The sequence below is a fragment of the Pseudoliparis swirei genome, chromosome 23 (assembly GCF_029220125.1).
Source record: "Pseudoliparis swirei isolate HS2019 ecotype Mariana Trench chromosome 23, NWPU_hadal_v1, whole genome shotgun sequence".
Classification (NCBI taxonomy): Eukaryota; Metazoa; Chordata; class Actinopteri; order Perciformes; family Liparidae; genus Pseudoliparis; species Pseudoliparis swirei.
The window spans coordinates 7718390-7732839 of record NC_079410.1 but is presented as its reverse complement, the minus strand read 5'-3'; the positions used below and the strand labels follow the sequence as shown (position 1 = coordinate 7732839).

The window sequence follows — 14450 nt, the reverse complement described above, 5'->3', positions numbered from 1 at the left end:
GCCAACCCCCCGGTCCACCACTCTTGAAAAATGGGTTTTTGGGGAAAGTCGAGGCTTTACAATAACAGGTTTGAGAAGTCTGGTAAATGTCAGGTGACGTCTGCGAATAATAATAATCATGCATGGTTCCTCTGAAGTCAGACTAATTAAAGCAGCAGCGATGATTCTTCTGCGTTGCTGGCGATCGGAGCGAGATTGGGCGTTTGACCGTTCGCGACACTGATTTTACTTTGCTAGTCGGTGGCGCTTTGACTCTGAGTGAAAAAAGGCTTGTTGATATCCTCAGGCGTTGAATTCTACGAAGCATGAGAAGTTTGGAGCAGATTTGAGTGAGCCCAGGGTTGCCAGCTGTGACAATTTGAACATATACATGCATCATGTGTATCCATGTGAAGTCTCGACCTTGTCATGTAAATTACATGTGAATGTGATTCAACGTGTCGCTACGAGCTTCACAGAGAAGCATCATCAAGGTCTTTGGTCTATTCTGGTATATTTTGAGAGGGATCTGAATAATCTGCTAGGTGCAGTGTATAAAAGAAAAAAACATGTAACTTCCTAGTGCCACTAGTTGGCGCTAAGACCAGAATAAAAAATTTGCATATGGATGTCTTCAGGGTCAGTATGTCATGAGGTATGAGAAATATGGAGAAGATTACATAATGTATGGCCGAGTTACAACGTCAATTGTCATGGCGAATGGCGTTTATTTCCGGTCCGGCAAACGCACATAGTTTAATATTTTGAAATCTTTCAAAGATTTTTCAAGACAAAGGTCTCAAGACCCTACTGCCCAAGTTTGGAATGAATCGGGTTTAAGCACTAGGAGGAGTTAACGGTTTTACAACCCCTAAAAACATGAAAAAAGGCCAAAAAGGCATATTTTGAGGGATTGATTGTAGCGCCCCCTAATGTTCAAATATTATGAAAAAATCTCGGTAGGTTAAGGGTGTCTTTGTGGACATAGGCTACAAATTTGGTGAGGATTGTAGCGCCCCCTAATGTTCAAATATTATGAAAAAATCTCGGTAGGTTAAGGGTGTCTTTGTGGACATAGGCTACAAATTTGGTGAGGATAGTCCAAGTGATTTGGAAGTTAGGTGTCTTTACATATTAGGCCACACCCCTTGGATGTTCATTGGTCCATATCTTCTGAAAACAATGACATATCAACAATCTTTCAAAGAGTTCTGATGGCATCGCACCGATAATGAACCACAGCAAGTTGTGTATGATTTGGACGAAGCGTTTCAGAGGAGTTAAACAAAAAGTGTTTTTAACAAAATTCAAAATGGCGGAAAATCTAAGTAGGCGGAGCTTAGGGGTCTGAGAGGCTTTTTTGTAGAGCAGGTCAATTCTGACCTGTGGACCAAATCTCAAGTCAATCGGTTATCGGGGGAAGAAAACTATTGCTTTTGAAAAAAAGAGTTTGTAGGGGGCGCTATTGAGACATTTTTTTTTATACAACTACGAAAACTCAATAATCTAAAAAATTTCACCGGTCTGCTTGTGCATGTGGAATTTAAGTCTGCTGGGGCGTACGGGGTGCGGACAGTCGACGTTTCTTGCGGCCCGAGAATAATAATAATAATCCTTACAATAACAATAGGTTCCTCTACGACGAAGTCGACGAGGACCCTAATAATCGGCGTTCACCGCGCTCGAAATGGAAGTCGATGATCCACTATTGTCCCTGTGCCCAAGAATGCTTCTCCAGCATGTATGAATGACTACCGACCGGTGGCCCTCACCTCGGTGGTCATGAAATGCTTTGAGAGGCTGATAAAGGACTACATCTGCGCCTTCCTCCCTTCCTCCATGGACCCGCTGCAGTTTGCTTATCGCCCAAACAGATCCACGGATGATGCTGTCTCCCAGGTACTGCACACCACACTCTCTCATCTGGACAGCCAGAGGGGGGGCTATGTGAGACTGCTGTTCATTGATTATAGTTCAGCTTTCAACACCATAGTCCCCACCAGACTGGCCGGCAAGCTGATTGAGCTGGGACTGAACACCCCTGTCTGCTTGGATCCTGGACTTCCTGACCGCCAAGCCACAGGTGGTCAGGGTGGGCAGACACACCTCAAATCCCTCACCCTGAACACAGGATCCCCCAGGGTTGTCCTCAGCCCCCTACTGTACTCCCTGTACACATGACTGTGTGGCCAGGTTCAGCTCAACACCATCATCAAGTTTGCGGATGACACAGTGGTGGTGGGCCTGATCTCCGACAACGGCGAGAAGGCCTACCTGGAGGAAGTTGCTGATCTGTCACTCTGGTGCCAGGACAACAGCCTCATCATGAATGTCACCAAAACTAAGGAGCTGATTGTGGACTTTAGGAGGTACAACAACAGAGGGCGTACTCACCACTGGGGATTAGCAGGACTACTGTGGAGAGGTGGCGGTATAAATACCTGGGAGTCCACATCACCGAGGATCTGACATGGTCAACAAACACAGACACTCTGGTGAGAAAGGCAAGGCAGCGCCTCTACCACCTCAGGCAGCTGAGGAAATTTAAAGTTTCCCAGAGGATCCTTCAGTCCTTCTACTCTGGAGCTGTAGAGCGTCCTGACAGGAAGCATCACAGCCTGGTTTGGCAACTGCTCCGCTCAGGACAGGAAGGCTCTGCAGAGAGTAGTGCGTTCGGCTGAGCGCACTATTGGAACTACTCCCTTTACCCTGCAGAGCTTGTACGCCAGGAGATGCAGAACCAGAGCCGGCAGGATCATGAAGGATCCTCACCACCCAACAACAGACTGTTTCAGCTGCTGCGGTCAGGCAGGCGCCTCCGTAGTCACGCTGCAAGAACAGAGAGACTGAGACGGAGTTTCTTTCCTCAGGCCATCAGGACTGTGAACTCCGACCTCACCAGGACCCCCACATAGACCCACACAACTGCCCCTCTTAGGCACACACACACACACACACACACACACACACTTACTGTAAATATTGTGTTGTTTTTTATTTGTAAATAGTGTGTACTTGTTGCCCTTGCACATTCCTGCTGAGCATTGCCACCTTCATTTCACTGCACACCCTGTGTGTGTATGTGACAAATAAAACATCTTGAATCTTGAATCTTGAATCTTGAAGCAGCGCTCAGAGGAGGAGGCTCTGCGCCGTTGTCTCTTTCCTGAGCGTCTCCTTCCTGAGGGGTCGCCCGGATCCTGACACTTCATCAGAGCTTCCCATAAGGCCTGGAGAGACGTTCAAAGACGCGTTGGTACGAGTGGAGAAAAGGAGGAATCGTAATTGCGTTCCAGGGACGTGCTCGTGGGCCTGCGGGTACCTTTCGTGTTATTGCGTAATGTCCCTTCAGAGCGTCGAGGGCCCATTGTAAGTCCCGATAGCTGAGCATCCGGAAATCCTCCTGGAGCAAGTTGATGGCCTGCATCACCGCATCCGACCCCACCGCGCCCAGTTTGGTGAAGTCGAAGAGGTCCTGGAAAGACCCGGAGCCGTGAACACAGCGCCGAGACCCCGACGCATCACATTCGTAGTCGCGTTTATGGAGCGGTCAACGAAAGGACAAGAGGAAAGAAAGAGAAAAATACATCGAGGAACTGCAGCTTTTAGGCGTTTTTTAAAATTTATTTCTAAAAAAACGCCTAAAAGCTGAGACATTGTGTGCGATGACCATCCGGGTTGTGTCCGTATGGCTGGCTTTACCGGGGAGGAGTTGACCACATCTCTGGAGGTAGACGGGACAGATGTAGGGTCAGATGCAGGGTCCTCGGACGCAGCGCTACTGTGACCTGCGTCTGGAATCGTTGTTTGCGAGGTCTTATTTCCCATTTCGCGGCGGATCACGTGTCTGCGTGCAGGAGTAGAGTGGAAAGACGGATACATGTCGGATACAGTATCACAGCACGCATAAAAGTAAACAATAAAACATAAGACCGGGGTCTATCGGTCACCTCCAATATGCAGGTGACTCTTTTTTTTTGTCACCACATCCACGTTGTTTGAAGCCTCAAAGCTTTTAGAACCACAACTACAGTCATTTTATTGTTCTGACCACAAATCTAAATTGTGATAATAAACAGTTTAAGAACAAAAGGTCCTCCGCTCTGACTCAGCCCTGTAATGATGGTAATAACAAATATACATTGTCATTATATATAATATGGTTAAAGTCATTCATGAACCAACTTCCTTTTTTTTGCCTGAACAGTCCTCATGGACTTTTCCCTGAATCTGTTCTGTCTCTACCTGTTTGTCACGATACTCATATTATAACTACTATACATATTACATACCTGCCATAAATATCATGATACCCGATACCAGAATTCAATACAGTACCATAAAAACAATATGGTCCCATAAATACGAGACTGGTATATTTATCTATAATAGTAATAAATAAAACATCTGTATGGTTCACTTTTTACCAACTTTTTCAACACTTAACAAATGGCAGTAATATTAGTATTAGCCTACAGCAAGATATTAATGAAACTACATGGTTCCATCATAGCATTGATTATACACTATGAGGCCGTTAGTCTCTATGATACACAGTTCATCAGGATGAGCAGCTGTAGAGTTACAGAACTTTACAGACTGAAACATTTCACTTCTGCCATCTTTTTATTTTTTAAGCCGAAGTCGGTCTCTAATGGTGTGTTCACACCAGACGCGTCGGACGCGGAGTAATAAATGGGTCGAGGAACCACAGGACCGCAGAGTACTTCCACTTGTTAGTGGACTGAGCTGCACTCCCACTGCGCTTCTCGCTGCTCTCTCTCTCTTCTCTCTTTGATACGTGTCTCTGAGACTTTTCCACATACGGCGGCAGATCTCCTCTGCCATGAAACACATATGCCGGCGGTTGGTTGATAGTAAAGTACAACAAATAGCGAGAATAAAAGCAAATACATACATTCAAAACTTACCAGGTAGTCCCACGGCTTCTCCGACCTTGTTCCACGCTTTATCTTTATAGCTCCGGTTTCGGTAAGCATAAAGAGTTGTATCGTAAGCAGTTTATCCAAATCGTCTGCAGATTGAACCTCAGTTATATCAACCTCAGTGTCAGGACTCGTAATTGTATCGTCTTGTTTTATCACAGATATGTCTTCATCAATTATAAATTTATTAAAATCTTCCTCCGTTTCAAATTCTATAACATCCGACTGAATCATTTTAAACCATGTTCATCTTATATATTACGACTCAAAACTAGTATTTACAGAAATTTGTTAAAAAAATAAAAATACAAATAAAAAAACACACAAAAAACACAAAAGCAATTTACACGCTTATAAAAACATGAAACTCCCAGAGTGGCATCCAGACACCTGTCCGGTCTTCGAACCCGGCACAGTATCCAACCTCACAGAAGCAATTTACACATTCATCATTTTGATCTGCTACGACCGGCAACGTCCAGAGCACCTCCGTAGAAACCTGTCCGATCTCTTCCAGATACGGCACAGTATTACAGAGACTCAGACGCGATTTACACGCTCGTGCTTTTAATATGTTTACGACGCGAAACTTCCAGAGTTTTATTCAGAACTCCGAAGCAATTTCCACGCTCGTTTCTTTTTCTCTTTTTTATGACACGAAACTTCCAGAGTTACTCAGAACTCCGAAGCAATTTACCCGCTCGTTTTACGACGCGGAACTTCTCTTTTTTTTTTTTTTATGACACGAAACTTCCAGAGTTACTCATAACTCTGAAGCAATTTACCCGCTCGTTTTACGACGCGAAACTTCCAGAGTTTTTATCAGAACTCCAAAGCAATTTACACGCTCGTTTTACGACGCGGAACTTCTCTTTTTTATGACGCGAAACTTCCAGAGTTAATCATAACTCTGAAGCAATTTACCCGCTCGTTTCTGACCTTGAAACTTCCAGTTTTTATCAGAACTCAAAGCAATTTACCCTTTCGTTTCTGCGAAACTTCAGAGTTTTTATCAGAACTCCAAAGCAATTTACACGCTCGTTTTACGACGCGGAACTTCTCTTTTTTATGACACGAAACTTCCAGAGTTAATCATAACTCTGAAGCAATTTACCCGCTCGTTTTACGACGCGAAACTTCCAGAGTTTTTATCAGAACTCCAAAGCAATTTACACGCTCGTTTTACGACGCGGAACTTCTCTTTTTTATGACACGAAACTTCCAGAGTTAATCATAACTCTGAAGCAATTTACCCGCTCGTTTCTGACGCGAAACTTCCAGAGTTTTTATCAGAACTCCAAAGCAATTTACACGCTCGTTTTACGACGCGGAACTTCTCTTTTTTATGACACGAAACTTCCAGAGTTAATCATAACTCTGAAGCAATTTACCCGCTCGTTTTACCTTATCATACAGTCATCAACAATGCCCTGGAACAGTTTTCCAACACACTTTTACCACTGTAAATCTAAATTTTTAGTTTTAACACACTACAATGACTATGACATTTTACTCACGCATCCTCTGGTCAAATTTGTTTGTTTTTTTACTATAACTACAATATGCAGAATTCAATTAAATAGGTTTCTGCTTACCTTTTTTATTTGTTCAGGCCTGAGACCAGTTGAGGATGGGTGTGTAATCTGCCGATGGACTTCTCTCAGGTTCCTTGGATCTCCAGGTCCCGGACCCTAGGTGCGGGTCGGGGGACTCGCACCTCTTCGTCCAAAAATGGTCACCTTTTCACCGTTATATCACGTCGGGGTCACCAATTTGTCGAAGGTTGGGAAAAGATGACCAGGACGGCAAAGTAAAATTCAAAACAAAGTGGATTTAATTAAGTGTGGTAGAACAAAAGTCTCAAAGACACAAAACATTTAACGTGCAGCACGGGCCTGGATGAAGTCAGCTCAAAGCATCGTTCGATAACAGACTGCCGTTCTCTGGGAGAACATGACTCTTTATATCTTTAAGAGCAAGCGTGATTAGATAATATAGATGGAGACGTCACTCGGTTTAATCTTTGTCCGTCTCATCGTTGGAGCTCAGGGTGGTCCCACCCTCTGGGCTCACGACAGCAGCACTGGTTGGTTAAAACAGATGGAGGTGTTCCTGGTTTAGACTTTGAACACCTTCTGATGGAGCTCAGGGTGGTCCCACCCTCTTGGCTCACGATCTTCTCGCCATCATCATAATCAGTGTGTGTGTATGTTGTTCTCCATCTAAAGCAGGAGCTGTGCAGTTTCTTTAATATAATAGAAACTAAAAGGCATTGAAACTATCTGTTGCTTACATAGACAAGTTATTTGACGGTGACAGGTGTGGCTCTTATTTAAATCTCAATTCTACGACTGAGCAGTCAGGATGAGGTCAGAGCCAAGGGTTGCACAGAGTTCCTGATTATCTTCCCTGTGTGTATGTGTCATCTTCGGGCCGAGGTCAAGAAGTGTTTGTTCCTACAGTATCTGTGCTTCTTATCCAGCAGTGTCAGTATGTTCCAAAACATGTGGGTGAGCATGCGTATGTGCTGTTCTCTCTGGTCAGAGCCCGAAAACGGAATCGAACCATAAAAGGACACGAGGTTTGGTGCTTCGGGGCCTTAATGCAAAGTGAGGGACATGGGGTACTATGCATGTATTTTTATATTCTTAACAGTAGCCCATTTCTTTTTTTTGATTGGCTGATGAGTGGCTCCTCACAGCAGAACTCCAGGGGAGCGCTTGATTCCTCCACGGTGAGGGCAGCTCATGTTGGCGCACTGCGGCACATTAAAACATTAAATAGCCGAGAGTTGTTTTTCAGCGTGAGAAATACAATGTGTGGCGGGAGTGCGTGACTTAAGACCGAAATAAGTGACTGTCACTCTCAATGCGTGACACTTGAGAGCCCTGATGACATCACCCGTAGGCGCACTTAGCTCCGTGAATGTCACTCCGACGACTTGAATGACTTCTGCATCCAGCGCCACGTGAGCAGCAGCAGCCAATTAGATTTATCAACAACGGAGCAGCTCAGCGCTGATTGGCTCTCACAACGCAGCGTTCTGTCCTCTCCCTTCGCTCAACTCAACTTTTTTTATACTCCGCGACTTATTGAGCGCCATAATAATCGCGCGACACAACGAATCGATAATGAAATTCGTTGCCAACTATTTTAATAATCGATTTTATCGATTCGTTGTTGCAGCCCTATAGGCTAGTCCAGGTGTATTGGTGCACGTCGGGCCGTTGAGTGAGTGATCAGCAGCTGGCCGCTCTGTCCAGTCGCGCACCTCACAGCTGCGTATTGATCAGACAAGAAGACACGCTTATCAACTCGATTACTATTAATCAAAACAGAACGCTGGAGCCTCCGTGAAACATATTATTGAGAACATATTCGCTGACATGCACGTGATGAACACTGTTTGTGTTTTGTTTTTTTACATCGCAGACTTTTTTTTGCCTTAGGCGCTCGGGATTTGTCATAGGCGTTCGGGAAAACGGCTTAGGCGCGCGCCCACATTTTCTCTATGCAGGAAAAACCCTGAATGTAGAAGTCTTAAAGACACACTCAGCAGCAACCATGTGACCGAGCCAATAGGATCCAGTCTTTATACCACCACACTGATACGGTGTTCTGATGGGACACATTCTCTGCAAATTCAATTGAGAAACCTTTTCTTATTTTATTTTATACAAAATAAAATACAGTCTGATCCACAGTGACGGTGTGTGTGCCTCCTACCATCTTGTATTCGTCCTCATTGACCTGCAGAGCCAGGAGTAGGGTTGGGTACCGGAAACCGGTGCCAATGTGGTACCGGTTCCAATACAACCGGTATTACCCGGACCGAAACGCAACGCACATTTCGGTGCTTCTTTCCGGTGCCTGAGCCGATTGAAATTGAAAAAAACTATTGTTGTGAACTTCTCTGGTGACTCCGCCCTGTCAGCAGGTTACGAGCCTCTCATATTTAACTCTGACAGCGGAGGCTGCGCCGTGTGTGACAACGTGAACCCGTGTGGAGCACACCAGCGTCAGGCTGGGCGCGATGGGGAGACCGTCACCGGTCCCCCTGAACACGTGGAGACCGATGATGACGAGCAGCCTTAACTCAGATTAGTACCGTATCGTTGATTGCAAGTCTTGCATTCATAAAAGTAGCCCAAGAAATAATAAACTAGCCATTATAACCATGTTTAAGCTAGCTCGTAGCTACGAGCTAGCGCTAGCTACGAGCGTGACAGTCTGCTAGCAGATGTGTTGGTGTCCAGCGATCCCGGCTGTATACCCGGTGTTACCGGGAATATAATGACGGAGGAATAAAGACCGTGGGGCATCACTTTGTTTCAGTGTAACTCTCGCTGTCAGAAGCAAAACTGTGTCTGCCTCCCGGACTGAAATTGGAAGCTGGTTCCATAAAAGAGGAGCTTGATAACTAAAGGCTCTGGCTCCCATTCTACTTTTTAAGACTCTAGGAACTACAAGTAGTCCCGCATTTAGTGAGCGTAGCTCTCTAGTGGGGCAATATGGTACTACAAGCTCCTTAAGATATGATGGTGCATCACCAATCAAGGCTTTGTAGGTTAAGAGAAGAATTTTAAAAGTGATTCTTGATTTTACTGGGAGCCAGTGCAGAGCAGCTAGTGCAGGAGTGATGTGATCTCTTTTCTTAGTTTTAGTGAGAACACGAGCTGCAGCATTCTGGATCAACTGGAGAGACCTAAGAGATTTATTAGAGCAGCCTGCTAATAAGGAGTTGCAGTAATCCAGTCTCGAAGTAACGAACGCGTGAACCAATTTTTCTGCATCTTTTTGAGACAAGATGTGCCTGATTTTTGAAATATTACGTAGATGAAAGAATGCAGTCCTTGAGATTTGCTTTACGTGGGAGTTAAAGGACAAGTCCCGCGGTCGGATGCTGCTTCCCCCTCTCGATGTCATGACGTTTTGGTCTGGAACAAGCCAAGCTTTCAAAGGACTGTCACATCTCATCTAGAACGACAGCAGCTCCACACTCCGTCTCGCGGCTTCTTAGTGTGTGGCTGCGGGGGCTTTCACATGTAGAAATGTAGATTTCAGGTGGACTCGGTTGTTTTTGTCAACGATCTTAACGTGACATGAAAAACGAGAGTGAAACAGGTTCTAGGCTGCCCCCCCAAGCACCAAAGAAGAGCACACGTGTTTTATTCGTAATATCTTTTATTGAGACTGCACACTGAGCCTCTCCTCTTGCTGCTCCTTTACGGGGACGGACTTATATACACAGATTAGCCCCAGCTGGGGCTGATTAACAATCAACCACCAGATGGTCACAACATGATTCCCTGAACCCCCCCCCCACACTCTGCAGCCGAGCCGAAACACACCCCACTGGGGCGATGGAGGAGACGTGATGGAGGAGACGTGATGGAGGCGCCGTGTCTGTAGAGGCTGTACAAAGAGGTTTCTAACTGTAACCGAGTGGTTATTAATGTAATGTCTAAACTGGAGTTGGTGTTAAAGATGACTCGTATGACCATTAGCCAGTTAGCCAGCTGATTTTAAACCAATAAAAAGCTTAATCATAGTCAGCGCGTGTGTGTGTGGGTTGGTTCCCACCTTGGCTTTTCCCCTACAGGAGTTATGTAAAAACATATATACATCTGCACTGTTGAATAAATCCATGTTCAATCTTTGTGTATGTTGATTCATTCGTGTGTGTGTGTTTGTTTGTTTGCAAACACTAACAAACTTCCACATCACAACGAGACTCCCACCGCTGTGCTGAGATCATCAAAGCATCTGCAGAGTTACTTCAGGCTGCAGTGGCAAAACTTCCTCACAGACCAGTCCCACATTATAGGGTAGAGGTGTGTGTGTGTGTGTGTGTGTGTGTGTGCGTGTGCGTGCCTACGCTTCTGGCTCAAGCTCTGCTTGCTAAAGGAAGTGGGTTGACAGGGCGTAGCAGATCAGAAGGTTGCAATTTGTTTGGCTCCGAATAAATTTAAAAAAGGAACATTTGCAAAAGAGAAGTCAGCAATTTTTCAGATTCAGCTCAGTTCAGCACTAGTTTCTACTGGAGAATGATGAAGAAAGAAGAAAAGAAGTTGAGTAAAAGAAGGAATAACAACCAGCAAGACCAACATCTTTCTACAAGTCTGCTTCCTAAGACATTAAGATATGTTTTCGATACACACGATCTTATAAATGTACGTCATTGTACTAAATCGATTTGGGAGCTATACACATTATATTCTCACTAAACGACCCTCTGCCACTATATGGGATGGAGGTGGCATGGTAACACGGGGGATGGCATCCCCCTTTACCTCCCACCCCCCCTCTCGATTCGCCATACATGAAATAATCTCACCACACCACACTTAATTATCTTTTCTTTTATTAACAAATCCCCTTTTGTTTTAGAAAAAAACAAAAAAAAACAATTAAAAGTACACAAAAAATCTCAAAACAATTTGTCCGAAACGTCACAATCATTTCAACAGAGTGGCTCGACACCGACGGGAAGAGTACAGCAGGAAAAAGGCTTTTTTCTTTTCGTGTTCGCAGGTCCACACAAGTGGGCCGGAGATGTGTTTTTGCTACGTCACGCAAGGCACTTCAATTCCTTCAAAAAGGAACAAACAACCCATCGGAGGCGAGTGAATCACACACGCAATTATAACGATATAAAACAGCCGAGTGTGCAGTATTTAGCCGAGGCCTGGCATACAATCCATCGGATGCTCCCTTAAAACAAGACAAGACATCAGCTGATGTTGCATTGATGCTGCATAACTGGTGCAGAATTGTGTTGCACAATAGTGATCTATTGTTTATGGCTTCGGTTCAGGCTAAGCCTCGTGAGGCTGAGCTTCACAGTTTCAAAGGCATCTCTCCATGGCCAGTTTGAATGTTTCACCACACGCCTCTACTTTAAACAGCTGGACACATCAACAGGAGTCGGTACTGGACGATCAATACAACCTGAAGTAGAGTGCCGTTTGTACGTGGGGACGAAACAATCAAAGTGTAAAAAGACGGTGGGACTTAGACTTAGACTTAGACTTTCTTTATTGTCATTGTTACAGAGAACACGTTCAAAGAACAACGAAATTGAGTAGCAGTCCCCTAGGTGCACTTCAATGTAAAAAAAATAGGAGTACAACTAAAAAATAAGAATAAAAAACAAAATATGTACAGAATTATAACAGAAGTGAGTAAGAGGCATGTCAGTATTGTATACATGGTATACGAAGAATAGAAAAAAGACAACCTTATTTAAAGTGACTCGGCATTTAAAATATGTGCGAACAGTTGTAGTAAAATTCCAAGTGTACATTTGGGCATAAGGGCACATTTTTCCTGAGTGGGCATATGTTGTAATTGTTTTCACTTTTTTCAATATTGCACATTTGTTCTGTATTGCACATGGTGTATTGCACATTATTTTGACAGATGCAGAGAGGTTCAGGGCCTGTTGAGCACAGTTATTGCTCTCGGATAAAACTGTCCTTCAGTCTATTTGTTTTGTGTTCATCGCTCTGTATCGTCTGCCTGAGCGCATGAGTTGAAAGTGGCAGTGTCCTGGGTGGGAGGATCTTTCAGAATGCTATGGGCTTTCTTCAGGCAGCGGGTGTTGTAGAGTTCAGTCAGGGCGGGAGGGGGCATCCGATTATTTTCTGAGCGGTGTTCACGACCCTCTGGAGCGCCTTCCTCTCTGCAGCCGTGCAGCTCCAGAACCACACACAGATGCAGTATGTCAGGATGCTCTCAATAGAGCACCGATAGAATGACACTAGCAGCTCCTGTGTGAGGTGATTTTCCTGAGGACTCTCAGGAAGTACAGTCTCTGGTGTGCCTTCTTGATGGTGGCTGAGGTGTTGGTGCTCCAGGTAAGGTGTTCTTCGAGGTGTACGCCCAGGAATCGGAAGTTGGAGGCTCTCTCCACATTGTCTCCACTGATGACCAGGGGCTGAAAGTCTGTTTTTTTCCTCCTGAAATCGACAATCAGCTCCTTGGTTTTGGAGGTGTTCAGGGCCAGGTTGTTCTCTGTGCACCACCCTGCCAGCCTCTCCACCTCGTTCCGGTATGCATGACTCATCTCCTCCTGAGATGAGCCCCACTATGGTGGTGTTGTCCGCGAACTTGATGACCGAGTTGCTGGAGTGTGCGGGGGTGCAGTCGTGTGTGTAGAGGGAGTAGAGTAGAGGACTCAGCACGCAGCCCTGTGGAGAGCCGATGCTGAGGTTTAGGTTTGAGGAGGTGTGGCAACCCATCCTCACCCTCTGGGGACGGTCAGACAAAAAGTCCATTATCCATTTGCATATTGAGCTTGATAGTCCCAGATCTAATAGTTTGGACACCAGTCTCTCAGGAATGATGGTGTTAAATGCCGAGCTGTAGTCCACAAAGAGCAGCCTCGCGTAGCTCCCCCTCTGTTCCAGGTGGCTCAGAGTGGAGTGCAGAACTGTGGCGATGGCGTCCTCCGTGGACCTATTTGTTCTGTAGGCGAACTGGTGAGGGTCAAACCCGGGAGGTAGAGCTGAGGTGATGTGTATCTTGATCAGTTTCTCAAAGCACTTTGTGATGATGGGTGTGAGTGCTACTGGGCGTGTCGTTAAGGCAGGTGATGGAGTTCTTTTTCGGCACCGAAATGATTGTGGAAGTCTTCATGCATGGTGGGACGACAGCCTGAGAGAGTGATTGGTTGTAGATCTTGGTAAAGACCCCAGCCAGCTGGTCTGCACATTCTCTCAGTACTTGTCCTGGAACACCGTCTGGGCCTGTGGCCTTCCTCGGGTTCACCGTTCTCAGCATGCGCCTCACCTCGTGCTCCTCTACGATGAGAGTATGGCTGCTGTGAGGTGCAGACGGGGTGGGGGGGCTGGGGGGTTGTTGAGGGGGTGTTGATGTGGCTGCAGGACGCTCTCTGTCGAAGCGAGCGAAGAAGCTGTTTAGCTCCTCCGCTCTGGAGGCGTCACCGTCAGCTGTTGATTTGCTGGGTCTGAAGTTTGTGATATGCTGTATTCCCTGCCATACTTTTCTGGCGTTATTGCTCCGTAGGTAGTCCTCGATCTTGCTTTTATAGTCCGCCTTGGCCTCTCTAATTCCTCTCTTTAGTTTGGCCCTGGCAGCACTGTAACGCTCCTGGTCACCTTCCTTGAAGGCTGTGTCTCTCTCCTTGAGTAGGCCTTTCACTTCTCTGGTCATCCAGGGCTTCCGGTTTGGGTAGACACGGATACGCTTGTCCTCTGTGACTGTGTCTATGCAGTGTGTGATGTAGCATAGGACCGCTGCTGTGTGCTGTTCCAGGTCCCTGTCTTCAAAGACCGACCAGTCTGTCTTCGCAAAGCAGTCCTGTAGCCGTTCCATGGCGCCCTCTGGCCAAGTTTTCACTGTTTTGTTGATTTTGGGGGCGCTTTTCCTGATTGGTGTGTATGCGGTGTTAGGATCAGGGACATGTGATCAGACTGATCCAAATGGGGCAGCTGTCTGGCTCTGTAGCCATTTTTGATGTTTGTGTACACCTTGTCCAGTGTATTTTTTCCCCTTGTGGCA

General features: G+C 45.7%; 1 protein-coding gene across 1 annotated transcript in view; it reads right to left on the bottom strand.

Moving 5' to 3' along the window:
* Positions 1-5054, bottom strand: part of LOC130188522 (E3 ubiquitin-protein ligase RNF216-like) — an 11440-nt gene extending 6386 nt beyond the window's left edge. Inside the window, exons 1-3 of the mRNA XM_056406918.1 lie at positions 3682-5054; positions 3302-3454; positions 3112-3209 (exon numbers count right to left, since the gene is read on the bottom strand). Coding sequence (XP_056262893.1) covers positions 3112-3209; positions 3302-3454; positions 3682-3861 — 431 coding nt within the window. The 5' untranslated portion in view covers positions 3862-5054. The remainder of the gene's footprint in view (positions 1-3111; positions 3210-3301; positions 3455-3681) is intronic.
* Between the last annotated feature and the right edge of the window lie 9396 nt (positions 5055-14450).